This window comes from Fundulus heteroclitus, chromosome 21 (assembly GCF_011125445.2).
Source record: "Fundulus heteroclitus isolate FHET01 chromosome 21, MU-UCD_Fhet_4.1, whole genome shotgun sequence".
In the NCBI taxonomy this organism is placed as follows: domain Eukaryota; kingdom Metazoa; phylum Chordata; class Actinopteri; order Cyprinodontiformes; family Fundulidae; genus Fundulus; species Fundulus heteroclitus.
This window is the reverse complement of record NC_046381.1, coordinates 18810607-18824461: the sequence shown is the minus strand read 5'-3', so window position 1 is coordinate 18824461 and position 13855 is coordinate 18810607. Positions and strand designations below refer to the sequence as shown.

Genomic DNA, 13855 nt, shown 5'->3' with positions numbered 1-13855 from the left:
CATAGCTGACTGAATATTGCGCAGAATCAAGGCCAAAAGGTTTTATGATCTGATTCTATTGACACTATAGTAGTACAGTGAATCATCTAATTCAACAAATCAAAATAACTTTTTTTCGAAGAAGCAATTAAGTGCTTTAAAATGACATAATATGCCACAACAAAGACAGATTAGGGCAGATTATGACAGATGCAACAGCTTGATTTTAAGGTTTAATGATATACAAAAAAATTATACCAACATGATCCAAAAGTCCATGCACAGGGCAATGCTTTGTTTTCTAAAGCAAATCGCGCTTTAGAGATGTAACACCAACGTGGAAAAACTGCTATAACCAGGGAACACTACAACACAAGCCAGCTGATCGTCACTTTATCTGCTCATTTTCACTCACAGATGGCTGACAGCTCTCCTTTATCAGCTCTTGTCAAATCGTCCTTTCAGTGTCAAACGTGGGAAAAGAGGAAAAAAAAAGAGAAAGAAACCGAGGCAGGAGAATGTCATCTCACCTCAGCCTCTCCTCCTCCTTCTTTCGCAGCTTCATGTCACGCTGAACCACTTTCAGCACGTGCTCTGCCTCGTCGTCTGTTAGGCCCGACAGGTCCAGCTTGCGTCCCATGGTCCCCGGCCTTGCCACTCTGAGCTGCCGCTGGTCAAAGAGAGGAGGAGCAGAAGAGTCGCAGGTGTCGGTGCTCCGGGGGCCGAGGCTGGGACAACCCTGTGGGCAGGTGAAAAATAAATAAATAAATAAATAACAAAGAAACAAATAAGAGACGCGTTGGAGAATCTGGCAAATGAATTCCATTTAGATAAAAGAAATTAGGTCATTACTGCCTTTTATATATATCCTATAATCAGCAAAAGTGTCTGTTGTTCAGCGTGGAAATTATTCTGCTGGGTTTCTATCTAACATTTTAGCAAGATCAGTGTTGTCAGTTTCTTGCCTGCAAGATCCATTTCCTTCCAAGAGCAGATAAAAAACCGTCCGGAAAGATTTCTTCCCCTAATGTGATCCTGTAACCGGCTCTAGACGGAACGTTGGACTTTTTAAACATGTCCGCAGAAGATCCTGTGGCTACTTTGTCCAAGTTACCGCGCTGTAAATGCTATGAGACTATCTCAGTGGTCCCTGGCTTATATAAAATCTATGTATTTAAGTCTGCTTTACAGTTGTATAAAAGGCTAATATTTTCGATAAAATGTGCATTTGCCAAAGCATCCTAAAAGTGGATTTGTTTCCAATGCATTTGGTTGTAAAGAATGTTCTATTCATAATGTCTACAAAAAACTCCAAATTTAGGTACGTCAGTGAAAATTTATCTAACAAGATAATGATTTTAATTACTAATTCTAAGTTTTGTTTAGTTTGAAGTCTACTTTGTAAATTATGCTTTGGTAGTAAAAGAGAGGATAAAGCTGGTCATGAATTAGGGTAGGATGATGTTATAGTAACTAGGACAATAAAAGTGTGAGCTCTTACAATCCTCTATCAGTTCCAAGACTCAATAAACTTTAATCCTGGCAAAAAATCTTTTGCTATAAAAAATTATTTGTCCCCTTACAGTCCTCTCCTGCTTTTACTTTTTTGACACGTCCATGTTTTCTAACATCAAAACAAATTCAATGTCTAAGAAAGATAATCATAGTAAGTACCAAATGATGTTTTGAAATGAAAATGTCATTAATGAGTGGAAAAAAGATAACCAAACTAACCTGGCCTAACGTGGGGGGTAATAGCAACTACATATAAATTTCCAACAACTGCAAATAAGCATTTTACATCACTGTTGAAGACCTTTGTTCCACCATTCTTAGCAGAATTGGTTAGGTTAGTTCAAATGAATTCGGATTAAAAAACTAAAAATAATCGGATTGTACCATTAATATGGACACACAATCAATTGATCTGATCATGATGTGCGTTTATATGCACCTGGCTTTATTCAGAATAGAACCACTCTGAAAACCGCATTTATAAAATTTCCCTCAAAAAAACAAAGAAGAAGAAGAACTTCTGTCTTTGCTGAGCAACAAAAAAATATAATTTATATGTTTCGAATAGAAAGGTTGTATCGGGATCACAGACAGTTTTGCGCCCCTACATATTTCCCACTCAAAGCAGAAATACGTCACGTTTAGACTTAGTGACTGACTTTATTTGTCATTTTGTATGCACAGAGTGCGTACAGAACAAAATTTCGTTGCATACAGCTTGTAAATTGCAGTAAAATTAAATTATAGTATAGGTGCAGCAGTGATTTAAAAGTAAACAATTTAAATGTAGACAATGCAGGAGAAGTCACAGTGTACAGGTGAGTATTTTTTTTAAAACCGTTTGTATGTCCAGAATTTGATTGTGCAAAGGGCATTTGTGCAAGAATGCATTTAAAAACACGGGAGTGTCCTCGGGCGCACATTCTCACCCAGGTCCATTTGCTACATTCGGAACAGCTTGATCCCGATTTCCCTGCATATCGATGGGATAGTCAGTCGGCATAAACCACCCATCTCATTCAATTACAATTTAACTCTGATTGATCACAATATTCCGATTACCATGTTTACGTGACACATTTTTATTCCAATCGGCCCTTTATTCCAATTACTTTTTTCCATAGGTATCTAATTAGACTTTAGTCCAGACTTAGACCTGGACACTCCAAAGCCTTTCTTTGACTCTCTGTTACACCCATCCATACCTGCACTCTACTAATATTGTAATTTAGTAATCTAGTAATCTTGGTAGGCTGGCCAATCCTGGGAACGTTCAGTGTTTTCATCATTTGTAGGAGTGATTGTATTTTACTGGAGTCCCAAATTCCCTTTCCAGACAGATAGATGTCAGTTTGTTTCTTATGTGGGTTTAAATTAATTTCTAGATTCTGCAGGTCAGGGAGCAGGAAAGTGTTTTTTCACTTTGCTTGGATTGCTTTTGATCGAATGTTTTCCTTAACAAATCTTATTTTAATTTGAAAACCTAATTTTGTATTCAATCAGGTTATCTTTGCCTGTCTTTGTTTGATCTGCAACAAAATGGTAAAGGGGGAAATATTGTTTTCCCAGCACTGTAAATCTCTAGCATCAAAACATAAGTCTGCTGGTGGGTTGCAAGCACTGCTGGATAGCTAATTGCTGAATTTAAAACAATTAAATTTACACCTTTGTGAATGAAGTAAATTCAAGATTTTTTTTCTACTAGAGCAAGCACAGAGCCTTTATTTTTCAGATTAACTAAACTGTGTAAACAGAGTACTGATGTAGTGGAGTAAAATAACTCATGTTCTCCAGTTCAGCGACTGGGAACTCAGAGTAACCGGCTAATTAACGTCCACCTCCTCAAAGCCATTTCTGTCAGGCTAATATTTTCCGATGATTGAACATTGGCCATTTAAATCAGCACACATGATACTGAGATGTCTGACAAACAGATGACTTATCTTACCTGAAACAGACAAAACCTCACACACCCAATTTTTTGACATTATTTGAAGCAAAATTGCTTTATATACATTTTTTTTATTTTGTGTGACACAGCATCCATTTGCTGCAAACACAGAAAAAATAATCACACCTTCGAAGCTGTTTGCCATTTTAGCGATAAGATCTCATTTTCTCAGCAACAACACAGAGGGTTAGCTGTGAAGAGGGGAGGTCTGTCTTCTGTCAACACAGACAAATATTGAAGTTACACAATATCAAGCGGTGTTTTGTCCAGCAAACTGAGCCCGTGGTTTTATTTAACACACGGCATATTTCCTTGGTTGATTTCACCTCTCTAGATTATATCTGGACTCACGTCACAGCAGACTAGTGTTGAATTGAATACCTTTAGAAAGAAGAGCAAACCTTAGCGGCTTTACAAACCCTGAATGAAACCTTTCATTCAGTTTTGCCCTCACACACACAGCCCAACCAGACACGTTTCAGTCATTCATCAGTGGGGCAATTCTCATCACCATAAGCAAACATGCAGGAATGCAAGTGTGTTTTAGAGGTGTAAAAGACAAGAAAAGAAAAAAAAAGGTTTCTGTCACATTCGTCGGTGGCGGAGAATGACGTCTGAGGCTGGCAGTTTCGCAGATCTCTTGAGGAACAGTGTGAATAGGCTTCAGACTGTTGCCTTGCCATTCATAAATGCTCTCCAGCTTCCCAGCCAGAAACAGCGTGATATTTAATGTACAAGATGTTAGCTTGCATGCAGACATGTGTGCAATACGAAAAGTCAAGTGTCACCATGCGCCCACGCAGTCTGAAGCTAGCACTTATAAAACTAGGGCTATAATTACACATATGTGAGGAAAACGATACCTGTGGAAATAAAAACTGGCCATATTTACCACTCACATGCTTGTTTTCACTTTAGAAATTACCATTTAGTCATTCAGTCATTAATTCATTCAGTCAGTCATTAATTAATTCATGCATTTATTCATTCATTCATTCATCCATTCATTTGTTCATTCCTTAAATCATTAAATGGTTTGTTATTTCGTTAATTCATTCATTTATTCAGTCAATCATTAATTTATAAAGTTTGGTGGGGCCCTCGTGAGCCCAAACCTAGGTTATTTCTTGGCCATAACATGTTTTATTATAAACTAATGTAAGGGGTAGTTGCTGACTTAGCAACTTTATTACTAGAATTTCTTTATTCAAAACAAATTTAACACCAGTCTTTGGATTCAGCTTTATTTTTAATCAATTGTATTTGATTAACGTCTGATAAGTAGTCATGTCTCTTTAAGACCATTTTTCCCTCTTCATTTTTGGGCATATTCAGTGTCATCCAGCTTTACGATCATATAAATCCATCAAAGCTGTTGTTTCCTTATTTACGCTTTACAGTCACAACAATCAAAAAATACTGATTTCATGTGAAAAATTGTGATTGCCTCGACTTCTGCTGTAACGGTCAACATTCATGTGGGAGAAAGGCAGATCGTTCTCCAAAGAATCACTCTCCTTGCTGTCAAATCTGAGGATTTCCTGGTAGTTGTACGTCAGACTCTATTTGCTAATTAATCTCAGCAAGAACATTCTCAAAGGATCGTGAATATTACGATTCCGCTTTGTTATCACCTTCACGTCAATGTCCAACTCCAACAGAGACTGTCTTGTCTTGTACTTCCTGAAACTAAAGGATAGAGTGACAGATACGCCATGACAGCACAGTCATTATTGTATGGCTGCGGGGCGATTATTAAGGTCTTCTTTATCGTGAGTGGTGGCTGGGCTCCAGTCATGTCTGCACTGGACGTTTTAGCCATGCATGCACTTTAAGACTCAACTTTTTATTCAGCTCGGTTTATCTATATTGCACCAGTTCCTAACACATGTCTCAAAGCATTTTGCCAAACCAATGTTTGGTTCAATCAAACTGCAAAGACAGGTTCCAAGTCAATTAGATGCATTCCAAATTATCCTAGTTAAAAAAATACTTCAGTCAAATTCAGATTCTTATTCAAATTCATTATAAAGTTTTCTATGTATCTATGTATCTATGTATATGTATATATATATATATATATATATATATATGTATGTATATGTATATATATATATGTATATATATATATATATATATATATATATATATATATATATATATATATATATATATATATATATATATATATATATATAGCTGCACACAGTTGACCGCACACTGAATTGGAAGACCATCCTGCCTGCTGCAGGTGATAAAAGTTGCATAATGCAGGTGATGTAAAAAAAAACATGATGTGGTTTTCACACATCCTCAACAACAGCGTAGATGAGCGATCTGTGCTGAGACGAAGGAAAGGATTGCGAGCCTTTCAAGCTAAAGAAATCCTTGTTACGTTATAAAGAATGACTGCAATTAAAACCAGACTGTTGGCTGCGATGATTACTCCTTACATCCCAGCCTGTTGTCTTTTCATCAACTGTATGGCAGCAAAGTACTCAGTTTCCAAGAAGCCAAGACATCTCTCGCAGAAAACGATTTTTTTATTAACATATTGAAGATATTGCCGGCTACATGTTGTTTTTCATACAATGCCTTAGGTTTTTTTATTATTTGAAATGAAAAAGACTTAAGTTTTGCCAAAGGCAGGCAACAAGGCAAAGTAATTTGGCAAACACTCCTGTAATCTCATTTCAGATTCAGCTTTTATTGCCAAGTTTGTTCACGCAAACAAGGAATTTGATATCAGTCTGCTCTCAGGTAAGACATTTGAAGTACAAATATATACAATAGAAAATGTAAGAAAATATTTGTAAACATGTATATAAACTGTGTTTTACAAGGTGAGGCAGCCGTGGTTGGACTGGTGCAAACATGCATAGCACAGATATGGATGCCATGCATAAACCATCAGTTACAATACTGGTCAGAAGTTTAGATACACTTGTGATGGGTATGTGCATCATAATAATAATAATAATAATAATAATAATAATAATAATAATAATAATAATAATAATCAGATTATACTGTTTATATGGACACACAATCAATTGATCCTAACATGATTTCAGTTTATATTCACCTGGCTTTATTCAGAATTTATTACTCTGACATGCACAGTTATCAAGTTTTCCTAAAACAACCATAGAAGAAGACGTATTTCCTTCTATGCTGAACAGCAAAAAATAGCAAACAAAGCAGTTGTGTGCAAGTTTGTTTGTCTTCACACCGTCCAGGCTGGACTTGCACCAGATACTAATTACGATTGAAACGTTACTGAATAAATAATAATTTTGATTGATATCAATGTATGCCTCGTGAGACTTTGAATTATTGTGGATTTACTCTAATCTGTACAATCTCACATATATACATACATCCCCTCTAATAGTTGACAAGTTCACAAGTTCACATGGTTTTTAATAGCTATGTAAATCCTGGCATAATTCTAGTTCAGTATTTAACCTTTTTTTAGCAGACCTTTTTTTGAGCCCATTATGCACAGAACCAACTTTTAGGCACAATTCCTAAAATTTCAGCAGGGTTTAGATTATTACCTGTTATCCGTCACCAGACCAGTTTTGGTGGGTGTGCTGGATCATTGTACACAGGGAGCACCCAACTGTGGTCAAGTTTGAACTATACTGCATGAACAAAGTTCTCACCCTCATATAAGAGTAAAGTCATGACACTGTTAAAGAATCCAGGCCTCCAAGCCTTTCTTAAACAGGAAGATACTGGGAGGCGAGTGTCACTGTTGACAGAACCACAGAGCGCCAGCAAAGTCACATCAACATGGGCAACCGCCGCTCAAAACCTACACGTTGAAGCTTGACTCAAATTTTCAGCTGCCAGCGTAGACAAGCCAAATATCCTCTAGAGGACAGATTTCTGTTCAGAGGAGACAAAGAGTGAGATATTTAGAATTCAAACCGAGAGCAGTGTGCCAGCTGTCAAGCATGGTGATGGCAGAATCACGCTGCCACACACAAGGAATCTGACTTCAGTTTCGGAGACTCACAACATACAGAAATTAAGCAGGAATATAGTAGCACAGGCTGCACAAAATTAAAGGAATAGAGAATGAGTCCAAACTCTTTCAACAGTTTGAAACTTGAAGTGTAAACCCAAGCATCAAAGATGGTTTGGATGAAGCAGGCGGACATTAAGCTTTTGAAATGGCCCAGACCCTAGACCTGTTGCTAATGAATAGACTGGGCTTTACAGCAGTGTCATGCCAACCAATTTAAATAACCGTTAGCATTTTGGATGAGAAGATGGGTCAAATATTAAGCTAAAAATATTTCAGGACTTTCATTATGGCTTGAAAAGGTTTCCCTGATAAGAATCATTAATTCAAACTTTAGTGGTGGTGTCTCTAAGCCTGAGTGGATGAGTTGGATCCTGTGGCTCAGTAAAGAAAACAAAAACATAAAGTTAAACTTGTGCCCCCAATTGTTGCATTTTATATTGTCAGCCCATCCCCAAAATAGATGCATTGTTAAAAGCTAAATGTATTTATGTGATTCATGCCAGGGATGTCATGGATCTCTTTATATCGCAAAGTAACTTACCAGATGAGAAGTGAATTAAGTAGCAGGTTTAATGTCTAACTTTATTTTGAAGTTTGCAGAAAAAAGCTTCAGTAAAACAGTTTTGCCTTGATTAAACATCTCCTCAGGTACATACTGCCCACAGTGGCACTCTAACATTTCACACACAGCTCCATCTGTAGCATTTCCACCCGACCAGTCACCGTGTCTGATAGGAAATACAGAAAGACAAGTCCGGCCATTTGGGTCACCTTTTGATTGGCACTCCACTGAAGTCCACCAGTGTAATACTTTCAAGGTACAAAAGCAACACCTTCAAACTGACACTCTCACTTAAAGGGACAGGTGGAATCTGGAAAAGTAGGTCAAACCGTTACATCTCTCCTAGAGAGCAAAACCATAAGACTTTTTCTTTTTTTCCCCCTACAACGGTGACTCTGAATGGCTCTGTTCATCACAGCATAATAAACTTACAAAACTCAGTTATGCCAAATATTTTAAAACCCACAAACAAATCCTACTCTGCACCACCCAGCAGAGCTCTTGGCTCTGCGGTGATCCGTCACCTCAGAGAGCCGGCAGACGATGGACAAACCGAGAACAAGGCCCTGCTGGAGCTCTAAAAGGGCAGGTGCAGCCGAGCGCTAAATGAACCGCTTGTTTTAGACCCTCTCCATTGTGTCGGGGATTTTTCACAGCGAGTGAGAAGGAGATTGAGACTGAATCCAGTCAAATTATTAATTTGGATTTTAGGGTGAGGAAAACAACCTGACCGCAAATCAGGGAGGTCAGGAATCATAGTAACGTGAAGAAAATACATTTTATCTTACCTTTTCATCTTTGTCACAAAAAAAAAGAAGAATTGTTTTTGCAGGGGAATTTAAAGCTAAAAAAAACACAGTGTCATAAATAGCATCTAAAAATAATCTGATTCTTATGAGATTTCTTCCATAAGACTAATATTTCAAGTTTGACTTGATTAAGGCTTGATTAAAAAAGGAGAGGAAGTTACAAATAGAAATAAGAATTACATTTTTGCAATCAAGCAGTATCGTCGAGTAACCCCCACAATGTGAGATTTCTCCATTATTCTTTCCTGTCATGCGAATTGTCACCTGTGGTGCATTAAATTACTTTGATTTCTTGATTTTCTCAGACTCAGACTATGACCATGAAGAGTGTTTCTTTTTATTAGCTGGGGAAAAAAATCAGAAAATGAAATCATTACTTTTACGACAAAGTTGTAGCTTTTATTTCCCTTTAAATTAATGTTGACACTTATTTATTGATGAGATTCTGAGCTGAAAGATTCCGTCTAAATCACCAAGCCATGATATTTCTTCTCTGTGACAATTTTCACGTTTAAGTGTATCAACGTTTGGCGTTCAAAGACTTCAGAAGGATTTATTTCCGTTGATCCTGAGCAAAAACATCTCTCATATGATAAAGAGCCACGACATGTCCCGTAGGCAGCTGCTGATTCTGCACGACCTGGACTCTTGGAAGAAGGAGGCTTTTTCTAGCTGACAAGATTAAGACACATTGTAACTGTGTAACTACGATCTGACATTCAAAATATCACATTACATCCAGTCGGATTAAAACCTAAGGTACCAAAGTCAGTCTCTCCAACGCCTGTTTTTCTGCCTAACTCTGATTTCTAATGCCTACTCTGAATTAAGAGCACAAAATAATAATAAAAAAAGAAGCCCAGATGTAGAACAAGCCTTGATCCATCCGCTTTAACACCAGAACCACCACAATGGTAACGAATGACATACCGGGTCAGACTTTGCTTTCACACAACACAAGAACCATTCTACTTATGACTGCCAAAACCAAACCTGTGCATTAGATTACCAGACTGACAGGAATCTTCCCAACGCAGCTGTTAATATGCTGCTAGGCCATGGAAATCCATCCAGTGAAGTTCTCTAAACATTGATTTTTTATTTTATTTTATGGGTCAGCCTGAATGCTACACGTTAGAAAGCTGGAGAACTCAGTGCACCAAGCTGCTGCATCCGCCTGGCAAGGTGCCCTCACATTGTCGAGCGCCCCGTCCAACACATGCACCAGGAGTCACATTCTCAGCCAAGGTGTTAGAATGAAAACAGATGAGGACTGGGAACGGCTGCGTAAGCACGCATGAGGTGACTAAGTGTTGGAACATGAGAACGATAATGATGAAAAAGGGAGGAATTCATTCATTCGTTCAGTTTGTGGGTGAGTGCTCTCTTCCAGGAATCCAAGATGGTGCTGCCTGCTGTCAACAGGTGTAAGTCAAGAATGAAAAAAAAAAATAAAAACACACACACACTAAACACAACACGAAAGAAGCAAAGCTAGCCCACAATAAAGCGTGGTGTGCCAAGCTGGGATTTGCAGCTTGCATTCCTGCGGGGAGTTAAAAGTTTCTTCCTCTTGCAATGCTCCAGAGACTAAACATGACTTTACTTCCCACTGCGGGCAACTGTTTTAGTTTATTCAGAAAGATGACTCACACTCTGCACCTCCAGGACCCGCTTTTGGCTCTTCCTGCCAGCATCCTGGACCTGCTAAACACACCTGATCGCTTCAACCTCCTCACGACGGAATAAACACTCCATTCAATGCCGTTTAAAGGAGCCGCCTATCTAATTCTGCCACGTTAGCTGTGACCGTATGATTACATTTGTTGGGGTAAAAAAAAAAAAAAAAAAACACTGCAGAGACAGTGACAGCTTTCGCAGGAAATCCAGGCATCATTCTCCTCCTTGTGGTGCCTAAGCATGCGCTGAGGCTGTAAACAAACCCGATGTAAAACAGATGCGGGTGTTTTTTTTTTTTTTTTTTTTTTTTTGGATCACATCCGCGGCGAGGATCACTTACACGGGATCAGCGGGAGCCCGATGACCGCCAGTCGCAGCCTCCTTGTTCCAGATACTGACCGAGAGACGCGGAGGGATGCGCCGCGCGGCGAGCGTAAACTTCCGCGACACCTGTCTGTCTGCCAGCCTGCCTCCCGGCTACTTTTCCCACCTCTCTCTCTCTCTGGCTCCGGCTCGGCTTATAGTTCCCCTCCCCGCTTAAAGCCGCGAACGCCAGGCACCGGTGAATGGATGATCACGGGGTTTGTATTAAGAGAAGGAAGGAGGGGGGAGGAGGAGAGAGGAGAGAGGAGAGAGGGTGCAAGGAGTACGAGGTGAGCGATCAGGCGCGCAGCCTTGATTCTTCCCTGCGCTCATGATCATGGCACTGATGCGATGAGGTGGGGGGGTTCAGTGATTGGGGAAAATCCGTGCTATGTCGTTCAGTTTCCATGCCTGGCTAATCTGATATTATATTCAGTATTTATTTATTTTATTTTTGATTTATTTATTCCTGCTGGCACATGGGCATCCTGCGCCCCAGTCTGCCTGTGCTATTCCTGCAGGAGGAGGTGGAGGAGGCTCTCTGAGCTGGCTGGATGCTTCATTCACAAAGCCAGTCACTGCAATCAAACACAGAGAGGCAGGAAAACATCCTGGTCTTTGGCTGCAAGTGTAAACAGTCTCTCAAACTATACAGCTATGACCAAAACTGTTTGCATTCAACTAAGACATGTGTTTCTCAATAAATTAATCAATAAATTAATGCAATAAAGGTTTGGTTCCCTTTAATTACAATGTTCTAAATTATTTATACCCCTCTCAATAAAGGATGGTTAATAATATTTATTGGTATATTTATTGCAAACGCTATCAGTCAGGAGCACGCCGCACTAAATGAGTTTTCAACCGGAGGAACGTCATATTTATTTCTAAATGCTGAGCAACAACTTTCTGATCATGTTCACCCGAGGTCAGATGCCTGTATGCAATTTTAGCAATTTGCTTATATGCAATTTTCATTTCAAGTGTAAATATATGTGGTGTGTTCCACACCACAAACTGCATTTTTGAATTAGATTAGAAAAAAAGATTTAGTCTTCAGTTTTGTTTGTGATGTGTTGCTTTAAATTCTTTTTAATATCTTCATACGTGTCCAAATAAGCTCTCCCAAGGTTTCTGTCACGATTTAGAGGTCTTTGAGTTTTTGTTTCTTCCTTTCTGAAAGTTTTTGTGTGTTTGTTCTCCATGTTGGTTTCCTTATTCTTTCACATTACCGTAGTTAGTAGTGATGTGTATTTGTCGTGAAGGCTCACCTGCACGTCAGAATATCATTTTGATAACATTGTCTGTGTACGTAGGTCCATCTAATGTTATTTAATAACCGTATGCCATACAGATGAAGAACATATAAGAAGTATAAACTGCGGTTAAAAAAAAGAAAAACTAAATAAAAGAAAATAATTCTACTGGAGAAACTTTCCCTTTCTCTTCTTGCATTGTTTGAAGACAAGATTTCAAACATTTCTTTCCGTGGAAAGACAGAAAACTGTCTTTTCACTGAAACAACAAGAGCCGTTCATATTAGACAGCACTTAGACTGCCGGATCTAGTCATGCAGTTCTGTTTTTGAGAGACATTAAGGATGTGTTCTGTCATAAAAGTTTGCTTTCTATTTAGGTATCCGTCCTGGAAAAACATTGGAGGAAAAAAATTGTGATTTATTTATATTATGGAGTTTAGACATAAACTCCATAATATAAATAATGCACCTGTGATCCGGCCATTCTGCATCAAGTCCTCTTTCCACCTGCAAGCCTTTGCTTATAAAGGCCTCCATCCATGGATTCAATAAATCTGTCGAATTGCCTTTTCTGTCTGTGTGAGTCTCTCCAGGTTCAATTACATGTTCAGAAATACCAGGGTCTAAATTAAGATGATGAGGTTCATCTTTTAAAGACAGTCAAAGCAACACATACTAATAGTAAGTAGCAGGAACAGCTGGACCACCGTGCAGAGGCCTGGCAAAGTACCAGAGCTGATCAAAGAGGAAAAACCTGGCTCTCTGCTCTCTTTATTGGTGCGCTCACTTCACTTCAAAACTGCTGACTCTGGTGCAAAGCAAAAACACTCTCTGGGCTATTTGCCCTACATGGTAAAATTCTGCAAAATAAGGAGTCCATCTTATGTTGCAATTACTTTACCGAGCACTTAAATCATCAGAGGTGGTGCTTTCTCAGTGTTGAATCCAATTAACTGCTTTCTAGAACAGAAAGAGGCAAAGCAGCGCATATATTAATACATCCCATACATGAGGCCCTGTTTACATGAGCAAAAATACCTGCATGAGTCACTGTGTGCTCACATAACTTACCTTGACCTACATAAAGAGAATGTACAGAAATGTTCACAGTGCCGCTGCAGTAGCAGGAGTGCCTTAAACCGGAAAGCTAGAAGACATAAATGATGATAAGGCAGTGATCAATCCAAAGTCTTACTGTAACCAAACAATTCTTCATATTGAGTCTTGCTGTGGCATGCAAGAGGTGATAATTATTTAAATTGGAAATTCGAGCAAACATCCAGCCATCCATTTTTTAAAAGATTGTGTTTAATTTGATTCAGACCTTGTTTTAAAAAAAAGTCTTTCCTGCTTTGTCTGCAAACTTTAACTGCAGAATCTGAGCAGAAACAAATGTAGTAGGTCTAAATAAGTATGGAGAAAAAAACTGTGTAAAACTCTGGATACAGCTCATTTAAAAGCTGCAAACATCTTGTAATCGTGGTGTGAATGTGATCTAGATTGCACATAGCAGAGCTAAGTTAGACACTCAGATAACATGCATCATAAGGTTTGCAGCAGTTATACCTCTCTTGTTATGGTGGGTCAGTAAGATACGGCGTTGTTGAGCCATTTGGTTTCATGTCAGCAGTCCTTTCATTTTACTGCAACGTGAAAGTAATTGCTGGTCACAGCATAAAAGAAGCATTAATGGCTTTTTGCA

General features: G+C 38.7%; 1 protein-coding gene across 1 annotated transcript in view; it reads right to left on the bottom strand.

Annotated features, from left to right (window-relative positions):
• LOC118556971 (rab effector MyRIP-like) overlaps positions 1 to 11136 on the bottom strand; it is an 80654-nt gene extending 69518 nt beyond the window's left edge. Inside the window, exons 1-2 of the mRNA XM_036125752.1 lie at positions 10873 to 11136; positions 510 to 718 (exon numbers count right to left, since the gene is read on the bottom strand). Of these exons, the coding sequence (XP_035981645.1) occupies positions 510 to 619 (110 nt within the window). The 5' untranslated portion in view covers positions 620 to 718; positions 10873 to 11136. The remainder of the gene's footprint in view (positions 1 to 509; positions 719 to 10872) is intronic.
• Between the last annotated feature and the right edge of the window lie 2719 nt (positions 11137 to 13855).